Source organism: Sceloporus undulatus, chromosome 5 (assembly GCF_019175285.1).
Source record: "Sceloporus undulatus isolate JIND9_A2432 ecotype Alabama chromosome 5, SceUnd_v1.1, whole genome shotgun sequence".
Taxonomy (NCBI): Eukaryota; Metazoa; Chordata; class Lepidosauria; order Squamata; family Phrynosomatidae; genus Sceloporus; species Sceloporus undulatus.
The window spans coordinates 26,347,572-26,362,705 of NC_056526.1; the positions used below are offsets into that span (position 1 = coordinate 26,347,572).

The following is a 15,134-nucleotide window of genomic DNA, read 5'->3' on the forward strand; positions in this document are numbered from 1 at the left end:
TAAGAAATGCATGTGCTAAAAGATTTTCTTACTCCTGGAATCCAAGGGTGGCAGCTTAATACCTGGGGCTGTGAGGACTCTGAACTGGAAAACTCCTAAATTCTGCATGAAGGAACATCTCATTTTGTAATCAAAAGTAAGGAATGCTTACTCCAAGCACAATCTGTTTCCCCTGTCCAAAGAAGGACAGACCATTTGTGCTAGGATTTAGGCATTTAAGGGTGACTGGGAGAATAAGATCTCTTAGTTAAAAGTAATGATGTTACGATAGCATATTACTTTGGGTAATAAGAGGTTTGAATGGCTTTTTCTTTTTTTTTTTTTAAAAAAAAACCCAACTAACAACTGAAACAATAGTTACTTTTATGTACTGTTACTCTCCAAAATCCTGTGCTTTAGGATAGTCATTAGTGGTAGATTTGGGATCAGTATTGCAATTTCTGTCCTCAAATAACCCATGTACACCCTGATGGGAAATGTACAACTGTTTTTGTAGTTCTTGACCCCTCAAGGCTCATCAGACCATATTTTTCTGTCCCTCCCCAGCAAAGAAAAAGAAGAAGCAGCAGCAGCAGCAAAAAGTGAAATGTCCCTCTTGGAAATGTCCAGGAGCAGTAATTCAGCTTTTAAATAGATTGTGGGGCCCTGCCACATAGTGTTTAACATCAGAAAGACCAGATTTTCAAACAAGAACAGGACTTATAGACACTTTTGAGAGAGAAAATGGTTATGGCAATTTGGCATTTCATGCAGGCACCACAGGTCTGTGAGGCCCCCTGAAAACTGGCCCCTGGCACTGTTGCAGTTGCCTATACACATGTTCACTCAGGACTAATGTTACTGGTTTTAGATGATCTTGTAGGCTGATCCAGTTCACATTTACTAAGGAATCGGCTCCCTTTGAACTTAGCAAGGCTTACTGGTGAATTAAGCTGCACACTCTCCATGAATGCCTATGCAAATTTACTAAGGACCATTTCTCTACTTGCCTTTTGTCTCAAAACCAGGGCTGGCCCCAGGCATTTTTTGCTACCTGAAACACAGCAATGAATAATTTCTCTTCTCCATCCTCAGCACATCTCAATGTATGCAGTGTACCTTCCAGTTAGGTTGACTTATCAGGCACAAAACGCACAGATACCTCCCTCTGACCTTGCCTCGTCGGAAGTAAAGATGAAGTAATAAAAATTAAACAAACAACAGTTTGCTGTCTTTGAATTACATAAACAATCTATACAAAATGGTAGGGATGGCTCTTCTGAAAACTAGGGTGTAGTGAACTTTCACTGTTGTTTGAAAACCTGAACTTTGGGACCAAACAGGTGCTAAAAGATTTTCTTACTCCTGGAATCCAAGGACAGCAGATTAATACCTGGGGCTGTGAGGACTCTGCACTGGGAAATTCCTAAATTCTGCATGAAGAAACTTCTCATTTTGAAATCAAAGGTATTTTGATTACAAAATGATTATTTTAAATATATGCATGCACACACACACACATGCGTACACACATTGAAAAAACAAAATTTCAGGTTGATTTGTGAAAAAGGTGGTTTTTCACTTCATAAAAAGATCATCCCAATTGCCACCTTTTCAAGACACCATTGCTATGTTTTCCAAAAGCAGAACTAGAGCTTCTTCTCACTTGTCTGTGTAGACGAGCAAACTGATATATGTACTTGTCTCTTGTGAGTGAAAACATACTCTGAAAGGCTGAGTATGAAGGCTGGTTTTTCACCACCTGTTGTAGGAATTACATATAGCAGATTTCATCCAACTTTCATATCACATTTCCTGTAATCATCGTCTCTGAAGATGATATATCAACTTCAGCCCATCAACCTCTAGTGAATGTAAATATTTTACTGCATCACAAACCTAAAACAGGGTTGCTGGGGTTTTTTCCCCTTCTTCTTCCTGCCAGAAGCAGTGCATGTTTTAACAGTTTCATGACAGACCCAAAAAAGCAAAAGAAAAAAAAAGGAAAGAAAATTTTTAAGTAATATAATTGTAACATGAACTGTCTTCAAGACTGCCTTAAATTGGAAGCATTTGGATATTAGCCCTGTGTTTTTATTCTGTCTGCTGAGATTGCCAACTGTACTAGGGCCAGCTGTGAGGTCTGTAATGTTTTTGGGTCTCAGTTTTGAAACTGCACATTACTACATATGCTTGTGACCAGGCTCTTCAGCTCATTTCACATTGTACTACTGTACAAATATTTTACACCTACCTTTATTTCTCTGAGCAATTGAATTATATATACAGTACACACACACACACACACACCAACAACCCTTCTCCTCTCCTTTCTTGTCCTGGTTTTCAAGGCTTCCACTTTTTATTTAAATGAGAAGGATAGTTTTTGCCTCCCCCTCAACAGCCCCCAAATGCATCACTTAGAAAAAGATGGCAGGCTTTCACTGAGGTGGACTTTATGTCAAAGAGGCAATTTTAACAAAGCCTCTTCATGGGAACAGGAGGGAGCTCTTAGCTAATGAAAAGAAAATAACAAGCTTCAAGTTCTGTTCCATACTGTCTTTCCCAGATAAGCTGGGTTGGCAAGCTGGCAAAAGGAAAACCACTGAACTCACATGCACTGGAATGCTATCCAGGCAAAGCAACATTTTGGCAGGATTTGGAAGTCTGTTGATGCCTGAGAAGACTGGAACACTCTGGCACATGTACACTGCATTCACTCTTAGGCACTGGTGCAAATTGATGTAGGCTGAAATATGAGATGGCTCGTGTAATGGGAAGACCAACATTCCTAAGTTGTTGGGGGGCAAGTGCAATCAGTTGGGTATATTTTATTTATTTGTTTGCTTATTTATTAGATTCATACCTCACCAAGGTATAACTGAATGCATTAAGAAAGATATGGCTTATATAAACCTTTCTTATAGGGAGCTGAGACACTGGTTCTGCTGGTTCAGTGTAGTTTTTGCTCTAAATGCGTAAAGCCCCATGTAAAACAGAGGTGGGTATTGTTGGACTGTAAGTCCCAGCAGCCTTAGTCACTGTATCCAATGGGAGTTGCAGTCCAGCAACATCTGGAGAGCCACTTGAATCACATCCTTTATGTAAAGTCACCTCATTTTCACCATTATTATTATTGAAAGTTGCTAATGTAACAAAAACAGGATGCAGAGTAAAGCATTCACTGGCAACATCTATGTTTGTTCTTGGTCTCATGAGGAATGAATCAAACAAAAATGGTGGGTAGAGAGGTTTCATGAAGGATACAAAATTCCATGGGAGAGATCAAAGGAAAATAAAAACTGGGAAAAGAAAAAAAAAATGATGACACTCTACACTGGCTTATCCTTAAAATCCATATCAGCATCCATGCATATTGAACCAATCTTATATTGTTTCCACTGGAAAAAGAATATTCTGCATCCAGTTCACCACATTAATACTAGCTGGCTGGAAAAGATCCGGCATAATCAAAATTTACCTGTGCTAGAAGTCCTGGCTGGATCTGAAGGGGCTGAGCCCCTGGAGCCTGAGTGACTATTGGGACAGCATTCTCCATCCGGACAGAGTAGCCAGCATGCTTTGAAGGAGAAGTTTGTAGTCCTGGGCAAATAAAAGAAAAAGTAAAGAGTTACCTATCAATTACCTTTCTAGGAATAGGCATATTGCTTGTGCATACTGGTTTATCACTCCAATTAAGACTAAACAAACCACAGAACTTGAGTCCATGGTTTGGTTATCGTGACATATGATCTTGGCAGAAGCTGGTTTACCTCTCCCCCCAACAAACCAGAGAAATAAGTCTGTAACAAACTTTACAGCAATAGCAATAGCAAATACATTCTATACTTCTTATCAGTGCACTTATGCACTCCATAAGCATAGTTTTGTGGGTTTTTCAGGCTATTTGGCCATTTTCTAGAAGAGTTTATTTCTGATGTTTCGCCAGCATATGTGGCTGGCATCTTCAGAGAAAACTCCCTAAGCAGTTTACAATGTGTAAGCCAATTGCCCCCAATGAGCTGGGTACTCTTTTAAGCAACTTATGGAAAGATGCAAGGCTGAGTGGATGCTAGAGCTCTGCCTGAGACCAAACTCACAACCTTGTGGCTGTGAATGGCTGCAGTACTGGCATTTAACCACTGTGCCACCAGGGCTCCTTTGCAAGCAGTAACAACTGGGTATCTTTTGTTTATCCCAGTGGTCCCCAAACTGTGCCCTTCAAGAGATTTTGGACTGCAGCTCCCAGAAGCCTCAGCCATGTTGGCCAATAGCCTGGGATTCTGGGAGCTGAAGTCCAAAATCCCTCAAAGAGCACAGTTTGGGGACCATTGGGATATCCAAACTAGGTCCAAAACTCCACTAAAATGCTTTCCATGCATTTACAGTGGTTGAGAGAACACAGGTTTTCTGGATAGGTCTTCCCACTTAAAACACTTTTAAGAAATGTAAGCTGGTTAGGTTTTGATTGCTGTCAAATCAAAACCTATTGTTTAAGCATGACTCATTCCTTGTCATGGTAGGTGCAACTGATAATGCCCCAGTTTCTTAAGGGTAAAATGTGTCCAATCAAGTCTCTTCAATGCCCTTTTCACCTTAGTGCTCTCTTCTGAGTTATTCCCAATATCTCAGCATTGTTTTAAAAATATGGCAACACAATGCTGAGCAAGGCTAGAACTGTTTGGCCAGTTTTCAGCATCCTCCAAACTCAGGCTCCACATTCTTCAAAACTACACCTAAAACTAGGTTTCCCACCACGTGAGCTATAATGGGTGGCTACAGGGGAGAAAGCTGGGTGGCCACTTTACACTACACCACACAAGAAGAAATGGGTTCACAGATCTGTACACCTTTTGCCTATACTATGTAAAGATGTACATATAGAAGTAATTATAATTATTTAATCGGAACAAAAATACTCCTTGGTATCTGCTCAGTTTACTGTCCAAGTGGTAACTACCGATGGGCAGTTTTAAGGCCTCTGTTCTTTCATCTAATGATTAATTATCCTTTAGCAAGACTTGAATTAAATATTTTTTGAAACTGAAATGTTCAGTGACAAACCTACAAATAAACTATAGTTCCCTATAATGTAGTTAACACTACATCTATAGAAATAGGCCCTACTTAGTAGTAATGCCCCTAGAATAGAGTGCTCTCTCGGAGGCGGGATACAAACCGCCATATAGTACGTATAGGATACGTACTAGGGTTAGGAAGGGGCGGTGCTTCTGCACCCCCCTAACCCTAGTACGTATCCTATACGTACAAGATGGCGGCGCCCCTTCTACATGGGCGCCGCCATCTTTACGTACTGGACGCATAGCGTCCAGACGTGTCGCGGTGCCTATGATGTCGTGAATGCGCTGGCGGCGCTTCGCGACGTCATCAGTGTGCCACAAGAAGAAGCTCCGAAATGGAGCTTCTTTTTTGCTCCGCGCGGGAGCCGCGCGGTTTGGCTGCTGCGGCTCCCGCGCAGAGCAAACGGCGGCGGCGGGGAAGCGCCGCAAAGCGGTGGTTTGTATCCCGCCGGAGAAACCTTACTGGTGCTGACCTTGATATTATTTCAGTGCCAAACAAATACTTTTTAATGTCTCCAATCTTTTTAATTCTCTATAAATTATTTTCATGCAACTATTTGTTTAACATTTCTGATTGATTTTATGCTGCCCTTTTATATTTATACTACAGAGTTTTAATGCATTTGTTTTAATTAGTTTTATTGTGATTCTAGCTTTTTGTACAGTGTCCCCATATTTGTTGAAGGGTGAGGTACAAATTCCAAGAATAAATAAAATTAAATTAAAATGACACAATTGTCAATTTAGAGCAAGTGTGCCACGTTCAGAAAGATGAAGCAAACATACAAGTTAGGCTTGAGAAGTCTAACCATATCTACATCCTTCAGGTCCATCTAAACTACGGTATCTTCATGGATCTTCAAGTGTGGCATAGAGACCATCAGAGGTGCCTGTTGTCCTTTCAGTTTGACTTCATAAGAGGAAAAGCCAGATGCTGTTAACTTTCAATGTAAGTTTTAAAAATGTAACCTGCAAAGTGCTTCTTCAGCAGCACAAGCACCTGAAATCACTTTTTGGTGCATGGGTACAGATAACCTTTCCAGATCACACACACTGAAGATAAACAGAGCAGGTGAATTTTAATTTGGGAGCATCCTCCCACTGGTTGACTGAAAGGCTATGTAATGAGCCACAGAGGTCAAAATTGTCAAGAGCCAACTAGAGTAGGACCAATCAATCAATGGGAATGTATGTAAACCTCACTAATGTAACAGTTTTGCTGTAGCTGGGTAAAAAAACCTGCTAAATCCAATTGGTGCTGTGGATTTCAACCAAAATGGAGCTAAAGAGTCATAGGGTATTTGTGAAATCCCCTCCAGTGCATCTTGGGCTGCATGCACAGTGCAGAAATAATTCAGTTTGATACCACTTTAACTGTCATGGCTCAGTGCTATGGAATCCTGAGTTTGCTGTAGCACCAGAAATCTCTGACAGAGAAGGCTTAATGTTTCACAAAACGACAATTACCAGAATTCCATAGTACTGAGCCATGGCAGTTAAAGGAATATCAGCTTGGATTATTTCTGCAGTGTGGATGCAGCCTCAGATGAAAAATAAAAAATGTACACCGAGGTAAGATTTCTTAAACAGGCAGTGGTAGTTCTGTGTAAACTGGATTTGACCATACCTCTAAAAAGATAAAAGTCCAACAGGTAGGTTTTCAATAAACCTGTGACTGCCAACAGGATGCTTCCAATATGCCCCATCATTGTAGCCACTGGCTATTCTGACTGGAGCAATGAGTGCTGTAGACCAAGGTTGGGAAGACAACTATATATCATGGATACATCACTTTTTAAAAGCAAGGGCATATACAGAAGTATTTTTAATGACATTTTCTCCTCCTCCTCCAAATCTACAAAGGCCAAAGTCTGTGTACTTTCAAGCAGAAAAGCACCTTCCTGTTTGAGTTGGCACTGAACAGCTGGGAATTAAAAGGGTGTGCATTAATTTCAATTAAACTGGAGGTTTTTATTTGTGTGTTTGTTTACTATATTTTTAGATTGCCTTTAAAAATAATGGCCCCATGGTGATAATGTACAATAAACACTAAGGCTGAGCCCAAACCTCTCAGTGGAGACCATCCATTTTGACCTTGCGGAGGCTCAGGTATGTGTGTTACAAATCCGTGCAGGCAAAAATGCCATTGTTAGCATTTGTAACAACCAATGCCATCCTCCCCATCCCTTTGGAGATTTCTCTGGCATTATTTTGTTTTATTTGTTGTATTTATATCCCACCTTTCTTCCAATAAACTCAGAGTGGCATAAATGGTTCATCTCCCTGCAGCATTCTGACAACATCCTTGTGAGGCAGGTCAAGTTGACAGTAATCCTGTGAGGGAGGTCAGACTGAAATGACGGATGAGCTACAATACGTCATGCAGTGAGCTTCAAAGAAACACAGAATCACAGAACTGGGAGGGACTACAAAGGGCCATCCAATCCAACCCCCAGCTGTGCAGGACTATACAACTAAAGCACTTCTGAGAGATGGCTGTCCAAACTCTGTTTAAAGACTTCCAAACAAAGTGAGTTCAGCATCCTCTGAGGTCATCTATTCCACTATCAAAAAGCTCTTTTTCTTTTTTAAAAAAGGTCTTCCTAGTGTTTAGGTACAATCTTTTTTCTTGTAACTTGAATCCACTGGTTTGTGTTCTAGTCTCTGAAGCAGCAGAAAGCAAGCTTGCTCGATTTTCTACTTGACATCCTGTCAGATATTTAAAGATGGCTATCATGTCACCTCTTTTCTTCTCCAACTGAAACATACCCAGCTCCATAAGACACTCCTCATAGGGCTTAATTTTCAGACCTTTGACTATCTTCTTTGCCTTCCTCTGAACAGGTTCTAGCTTGCCATTATTCTTCTTGAACTATGCCCAGACACAATATTTCAGGTGAAGTCAATTATGGCTCACTAGAGACTTGCACCCAGATTTCCCAAGTTCCAGTCCAACATTGTAAGCATAATACTACAGGATCTGAGGGGATTTGTGGGGAAAATATGGAAGCTCTAGATGACAGTTGCTAAGAAGAATACTACTCCACTCACTTCCCTTTAAATCACTGAATTATCTTCTCGCAGTTTCAGCACCTTTATGTGGTGCAGTGACATTTGGATGGAGCACTGTGGCTCAATCTTAATAAGAAAACGTACTGAAGCAATTCAAACTTAAAATGTAAGTCTAAAAATAAAGCTGAAATTCAATGGGCAGATAGTCTTAACTCAAACCAGAACATTTAAAATAGTGCCAGAATTAGCAAAACAACAGCAAAAGTAACTTGCTTAATTTAAGTGCAGAATGAATGCAAAAAAGATAAGCTGTCATTCCATTCTGAGAGTTCAGCAAGACAGGACACTAAATAATCATAAAGCTGGAAAATACCTCAAAGGTAATCAAGTTCAACCCCATGCCAATGCAGGAAATCTGTGTTTACAGAATCTCTCACACAGGTCCTTTCATCATTTGCTTTAAAACCTTCAACAAAGGACACCCTATAACTTTCTGATGTTGAAGATGTAGCCAGCTTGTCTTCTGTTTGTCTTTTGGATGTATTAGGAAGAACCTCTTAATGGTGAATCCTCCTTCTTTGGAAGTCCTTAAACAGGCTATATCAGGGGTAGGCAACCTTTTTCAGCCGGGGGCCGGGTTGCTGTCTCTCAGACAACTGGGGGGTCGAAGCTGGGGGTGGAGCTTCCACCCTCTGGGGGCGGGGCCGTGTGACGGGGTGGAGCTTCCACCCTCCGGGGGTGGAGCAGCACGCCGGGGGTGGATCTTCCACCGAAGCCTCGTGGGGAGGAGGAGGCGTGTGCCCGCCCTCTCCTCCTCGGCCCCTTCCCTCGGCTGAACGGGCACAAGGGGTCCTTTCGGCCGAAGGGGAGGAAGGCCAAAGGGAAGGGCTTGGGCACCCATCCCAGGCCATTCCCTTCGGCTGAAAGGGCTCCAAGGGCCGTGGGGGAGCCCGCAGAGGTGGCAGGCCGCTTCCGCGGGCCCCTTCTTTGCCCGTGCGGTCCCAGGCCTCCCTCCGGAGAGAGAGGCTTGGGGCCACAAAAGCCGTGGGGGAGAAGAAGAGGAGGAGGAAGAGGGAAAGGAGGAGCCCTCGGAGCCCGAGAGGGGAGGGAAGCCGCCCCATGGGAAGGCCCCCTTCCCCCCCTTGGGATCCAGCCAGGAGCCCGGGCCACCCTCGGAGCCCGAGAGGGGAGGGAAGCCGCCCCCATGGGGAAGGCCCCTTCCCCCCCCTGGGCTCCAGCCAGGGCCGGGCCGCCCTCGGAGCCCAAGAGGGGAGGGAAGCCGCCATGGGAAGGCTTCCTTTCCCTCTGGGCTACAGCGGCGGCAGGACCGGGCTAGTCTTCCACACCCCCACAGCTCTTAAAAGGGCCAGGGGCAGCGTGGAAGCCAAGAGCCTCCAGGCTGCCCTGGCCCTTTAAGAGCAGCGGGGGCGAGGAGGACGAGGCTTGCCCTTGTCCTCCTCGCCGCCGCTACCCGCGGAAAAGGGCTGGGGGCAGCCTGGAGCCTCTGGGCCTCCAAGCTGCCCTTGGCCCTTTAAGGGCGAGGCGAGGAGGAGGATGAAGCCAGGCCTTGTCCTCCTCCTCGCCGCCGCCCTTAAAGGGCCAAGGGCAGCTTGGAGGCCCAGAGGAGGAGGAAGAGGAGGAGGCCTTGGCGGCAGTGGCGGCAGGACCGGGCTGGGGCTGGTCCTGCCGCCTCCGCGGGCTGCATACGGTCCGCGGGCCGGGGTTGCCGACCCCTGGGCTATATGAATATCTTCCAAGAGTGCTTTAGTTGTATATTCTTGCACACCAATAGTCCTTGTGATCCCTTCCAACTTTATGATTCCATGGCCTCAATTCAACATCTTCTCAGTGTAGTGTAAATATCCGCATGTGGACTTAGGCTACACTGAGGTATATACTCCCCCCCACACACACACTTACTGCAAATCCCATGCAGCTGCCTCATACAACCATTCAATGCTTCAAGGCAACCAGGAGGGAGAAGCAGCTGGCTACTTCCCCATAGCAGAACACACAGTGATTACAGCAGCACTGAGACCCCGAAGGGCCTTGGTGGATCTCAGCAATGATGTCATCAATTCCCAGCTGGTTATGGGAGACAGCCAGTCACCACTCTGATCGTGCCTGCTCGCGATGAAGCACAGAATGGCCAAACAAAGCAGCTTTAGGCTTTACAGCTCTGGGTGCTGTATTTAGAGGGGGAGCTCTGGGTGCTGCAGAGGAAGAAAATGAATATTAACACACACACCCAGCACCTGAAAAGGGACATTTGCACACATAGGGGACACTTAATGAGTGTGGATATTCCTAAATGAATCCCAGCCTACTATTTGCCTCAAGGCAGGGATGGGAATAATGAGACCCTCTATATGTTGTTGGACTTCAACTCCCAATATGCCCCAACCTTGGTTAGGTTGGCTAGGGTGGATGTGAGTTCTACTTTAATAACATATCAAAGGTAACCTTGAAAAGATTCCCAGGACTGTTTGAATCTCCCCCTACATTTTTTTTTTCATATTAGTTCAAGCCATAGTATGTTTTAGTATAGGAAATGTTCATTGTATTAGTTGTGGGAGGAGCTATAGGATCCCCTGCATTTTTCCAGGTTTGGTTTGCCCCTTCCCAGCAAGCTCTGTTTTAGCTAGAGGCTTTTAGTTTTAGGCAGTCTTTGCTGTGAGCTTGCAGAGAGCTGTCTTTTGGTGGCAAACAGGCCCAGACAGCCGGAAAGGGCATTTATTACAAGTTAGCCAATTTAGTTACCAGGAACAAGTTAGCCAATTTAGTTACCTACTTCAAACAAGTCAAAGAAATCAGGAGCTGAAAGACCCTGCACCAGCTCCATTGAGTGAGGAGATCAAACCAAGATCAAACCCAGAGAGATGACACCTTGAAAATTACTAAAAATCAATCTGTCAAGTATCTTTTATTTCAAGTTATCTAGAGCTGGGGAGGAGAGAACTCTTTACTTTTGTTCTTTAAATTAAATTTCCCCCTTTTTTGAACTTTACATTCAGCACCAGAGCCTTTTTGATTTCACCAGGGTACCAGCATTGCACACCCGAACCTGCCAAGACCTTTAACTGGGTGTGTCTTCACACCATCCCTTCGTTAAGGAAACAAAGGCGCGTTACAGACCCTAGTACGTCCCGGGGACGTACTTTACGCCCGTCTGTAATGGGCCAAAGATCCAGTTTTACTGAGATCATCGCTGGGAAAAGAAAAGTTAAATTTCCCCTCCTCATGTACTACAGCAGTAATGAAAATTGCAACCTTATATACCTGTGGTGGTGGTGGTAATTAACAACAACAACAACTCCTATTATTACAGATACAATTATCATCATCATCATCATCATCATCATCATCATCATCATCATCAGTATTTGTTTCTAATGCTGCATTTGGTATTTTATCATCATGCACAGTTTCACCATGTGCTGAATTTGTATGTGTTTTGTTTTGTTTCGAACAGTTGTTATCACCTCTGAGCTGTTAGGAAAAGGTGCAGTAAAAACTAAAGCAGCCACTGAATTAAGAAATTAAGACCGTGCTACTTTCCAATAGTGCCATAAGACAGCAGCTGAAAAAGAGACATTGAGTCTCTTTAGGAAGCGGTGCCTGTTGCTAAAAGCCAGGTTAGAAATTAAGACTCCAGCTGTCTGTCATCCTTTTGGCTGCCCTGCTCGCTTTGTGCCTTTTGAGCTGACGAAATCATTGAGGATAAAAATTTGCCCAAAATAGTCAAATGCCTTTTGTAGCTTTTGTAAATAAGACTCAGGGGACTTTTCAGGATTTCACCCTCAAGCTCTTTTATGTTATTTTAACCCCACATAAAAAGGATAAAACGTCTGCTGCACAGCAGTGCACTGAGACATCAATATCTGCAAAGAACTTTAATATCTTTGGGTAAAAATGACAGAGAAGGAGGGAGGGATGAAGCCAGGTGGCAGTGGCTCAGGCTTTCAGATGGCAGCTAAGACCAGGTGTGTGAAGGCAAGCACAGCTCTTGGGAAAGAACTGCAAGCAGGATGCTGAGACACAGGCTGTCCCTATCTCTCAAAAAAACAGAGAATGAGATGCCACTGAAAATTGCCAGTGGTCTCACTGTATTGTAATCCAACCTATGCAAGAGAAAACATGGTATAGTTGTTAAAGTGTTGAGTTGGGACTCAGGAGATCCAGGTTGTACACAACCTCTCTCTCACTCAGTCCCATCTACTTTCACACCCTAATTCTGGAACATGGAAATGGACTCAGAGATTGAAGCAGTGGACCTGTTGAGGCCTGCTACTGAACCAGAGCAGGAGGAGGTTCCAGAGCCAGGAGGTTCTGCTCGCAGAGTCAGACCAGGGTGTAGTACCAGCTCTGGCAGACAGTTCTGCCCATTCAGGTACAGAAGACAATTTACCCCAACCTACCTTTGTGAAGTGGAGGCAACAAAGGAAAGGATTAGGAGGTCTCAGAAAATTTATAGGAAGCAGCAATTAATTAAGCAGCTGCTGCATTAAGATACTGAACAATAAATTTGCAGCCCTGCTCTCCAGAAGCTTTCTGGGATTATCTGACCTACCTGGCTCCCTGTTTTTTTTCCTGAACACTGTGCTTGATCTGGACTGTGTTGTTGACTCTGGATACCATTTACCTGACTTGGATATTGTTGAACTCTCTTGCTGGATCTGAAGCATGTGAATGAACTTTGTCTGGGATTTAGGGCTTTTGCTTGCTAAATAAAGTAAGTGCTGACCTTTAAGTTGCACTGTTACTGTGTTCATTAGCTGGTGTCACATCACTGCCCAGACTGTATTTGAACAACTACCTTACAAGACTGTTGGAAGGACAAAGAGGGAGAAGGAGGGTCATGTACGCCACCCTGATTTCATTGAAAGAAGGTGAGCAGTGAATGTGGAGGAGGACAGACAAGTACTATATTGATTTTACTGGATAACAAGTGGGATAGAAATGTAATGAATAATCAATGCTTCCAGCCAAAATCCCACATCCAAATGATCTGCAGCAAAAGGATGGTTCTTGGATGCAAGAGGATAGTTCTTGGCCTCACTGTTACCAAGCAAAATGAAAGTTACTAAATATTCTAAGAGTTCACTGGTGGACAACTGTGGTCCTACAGATTTTTTTTTTACTGTGACACCCACAGTCCCTTAACACTAGCTAAACTGTTTAAAGTGGATTACAATTATATGCCAAAAACATCTGGCAATCCACAGTTGCCCCACCATTGCTCTAAATTAGCAATCTGACCAGGGAGACAGGCAACTATTTTTTTTTCCAAACATGCCAAGGACTGGCATTAAATTTATGCCAACTGTTCCTTTTTTTCCTGGAAACTTGTCAGTGACCAGCAGCCAATGGCTCTGGTCCCATGGGCCACCACTTTGAGTAACACTGCTCTAGATTCCATATTTTTGAGAGCACTGAGTGGGCCAGAGAGTTTTACTAGCATTATTCTCAGGGCAGCTTACAAAAAATTAAAACAAATGCAGGGGAAAAAAATTACATGTGCATAAAAACATACATTGACCAACATTCTGCATGGTGTTACAAGTGGAACATTCTGCCAAGCCTCCCTCTCTGGAAGATGCCACTGTTTTGTTACCTTCAGATGCAGAAACCAAGACAGATACTGCCTGATTGTCCCCAACCCTATTCTGGCCACAAAATGTCTGTGGAGGCAGGGCACTGGTACAAGAGAGGTAGGATGCATGAACAGTGATGTTGCTGTGTGTGTGTGCAGGGGATACGAACTGCACCAGGTGACATCCCAGAGAAAGATGACACTTGGTTGGGCCCTCCTCCCCCTTCAGTGCAGGAGGTGCGAGTACACACTCTTCCAAGCTGCTCCACTACCAAGCTGCCTTTTTGGGGAAGAAGCCCTGTGACAGAGCAGCAGGAGGTGCAAATACACACCTTCCCCAGATGACATTGTCCACACCAGGTGACACCCTAGCTACTCACACCACTGTGCATGAACAATGCATCACTGAGTGAAGGAAGTGCTGGATGACTCCTTCCACAATGAAAAAAGAAAGAAAGAAAGAAACACACAGGTGGCATGCCTATGTGTATCACCAGCATCTGGTGTATTCCAGTCATTTTGCTGTGGTTAAAATACAATTATAAAATTAAAAATAGTTTACAACAGGGTTCTGAGTATTATCAAAGATGATCACAGAAAATGCTATGTTTAAATTAATCAAGGATGAATCTATTAGACTTGTTTGCTTGGGTCTTGGGCAGTAAAATTCATCTGCTACTTGATCTTTTAAACTTGAGATCACAGAGCAAGGATAGGCAACTCATAGCCCACAGAAGCGCGCGCGCGCACACACACACACACACACACACAGAGAGAGAGAGAGAGAGAGAGAGTTGTCTTAGTAGCTCTGATCCTACCTAATATGCTGTTGATATCAGTGATGCTGATGCCATACAATGAAGAACAATAGCAAGAGACAAATCTTGCTCTTGCCCACATTCCCTTTTCCTTTCAGAAGGAAAGATACTCTGTCACGAGGAAGAAAATGCTGTATGGTGCAGAAAAACACTCAGTCACTCTCCTACATCTCTCGAGAGCTATCAGATTTGCTGCTTAACTGTAATGGCAACTGCAGTGGCTCCAGAAACCTTGACAGTATCTAGAAGTTGTAGTGGTAATACAACAGTTCAGCAGTCAGTCCCCCACATAAGGAAGTTGCCTGCCCCTACTCAAAAACCTGAAAATGCATGCAAAGTAGATGTTCTTCCTTGAGCAATGATCCCTCTGCCATTAACCCAGAGGCAGGGTGACCAGATATCATAACCACAAAGGCACTGCAAAATGGAGGACATTCAGGAAAAATGTAGAACATCACAGAATAAAAACTAAAGCACTAATGTATATAAATTCATTTCATATGGGTTACTTACAGCTATATTACACATACTGTATTTTATTATGTACTCACCTATATGTTTGGATGAACCTATCTTTGTTAAAATGCCTTGTTGGCTTGCATGATACTTATAGAACTCTTAGCAAGACAAATGCTTAAAATTGTACTTTAC

General features: G+C 43.5%; 1 protein-coding gene across 2 annotated transcripts in view; it reads right to left on the bottom strand.

Moving 5' to 3' along the window:
- The window catches only part of HIPK2 (homeodomain interacting protein kinase 2), a 213,855-nt gene that overhangs the window by 30,535 nt on the left and 168,186 nt on the right, over positions 1-15,134 (bottom strand). For both annotated transcript variants that reach the window (XM_042467412.1, XM_042467411.1), the window contains exon 9: positions 3,461-3,582. In XM_042467412.1, coding sequence (XP_042323346.1) covers positions 3,461-3,582 — 122 coding nt within the window. The remainder of the gene's footprint in view (positions 1-3,460; positions 3,583-15,134) is intronic.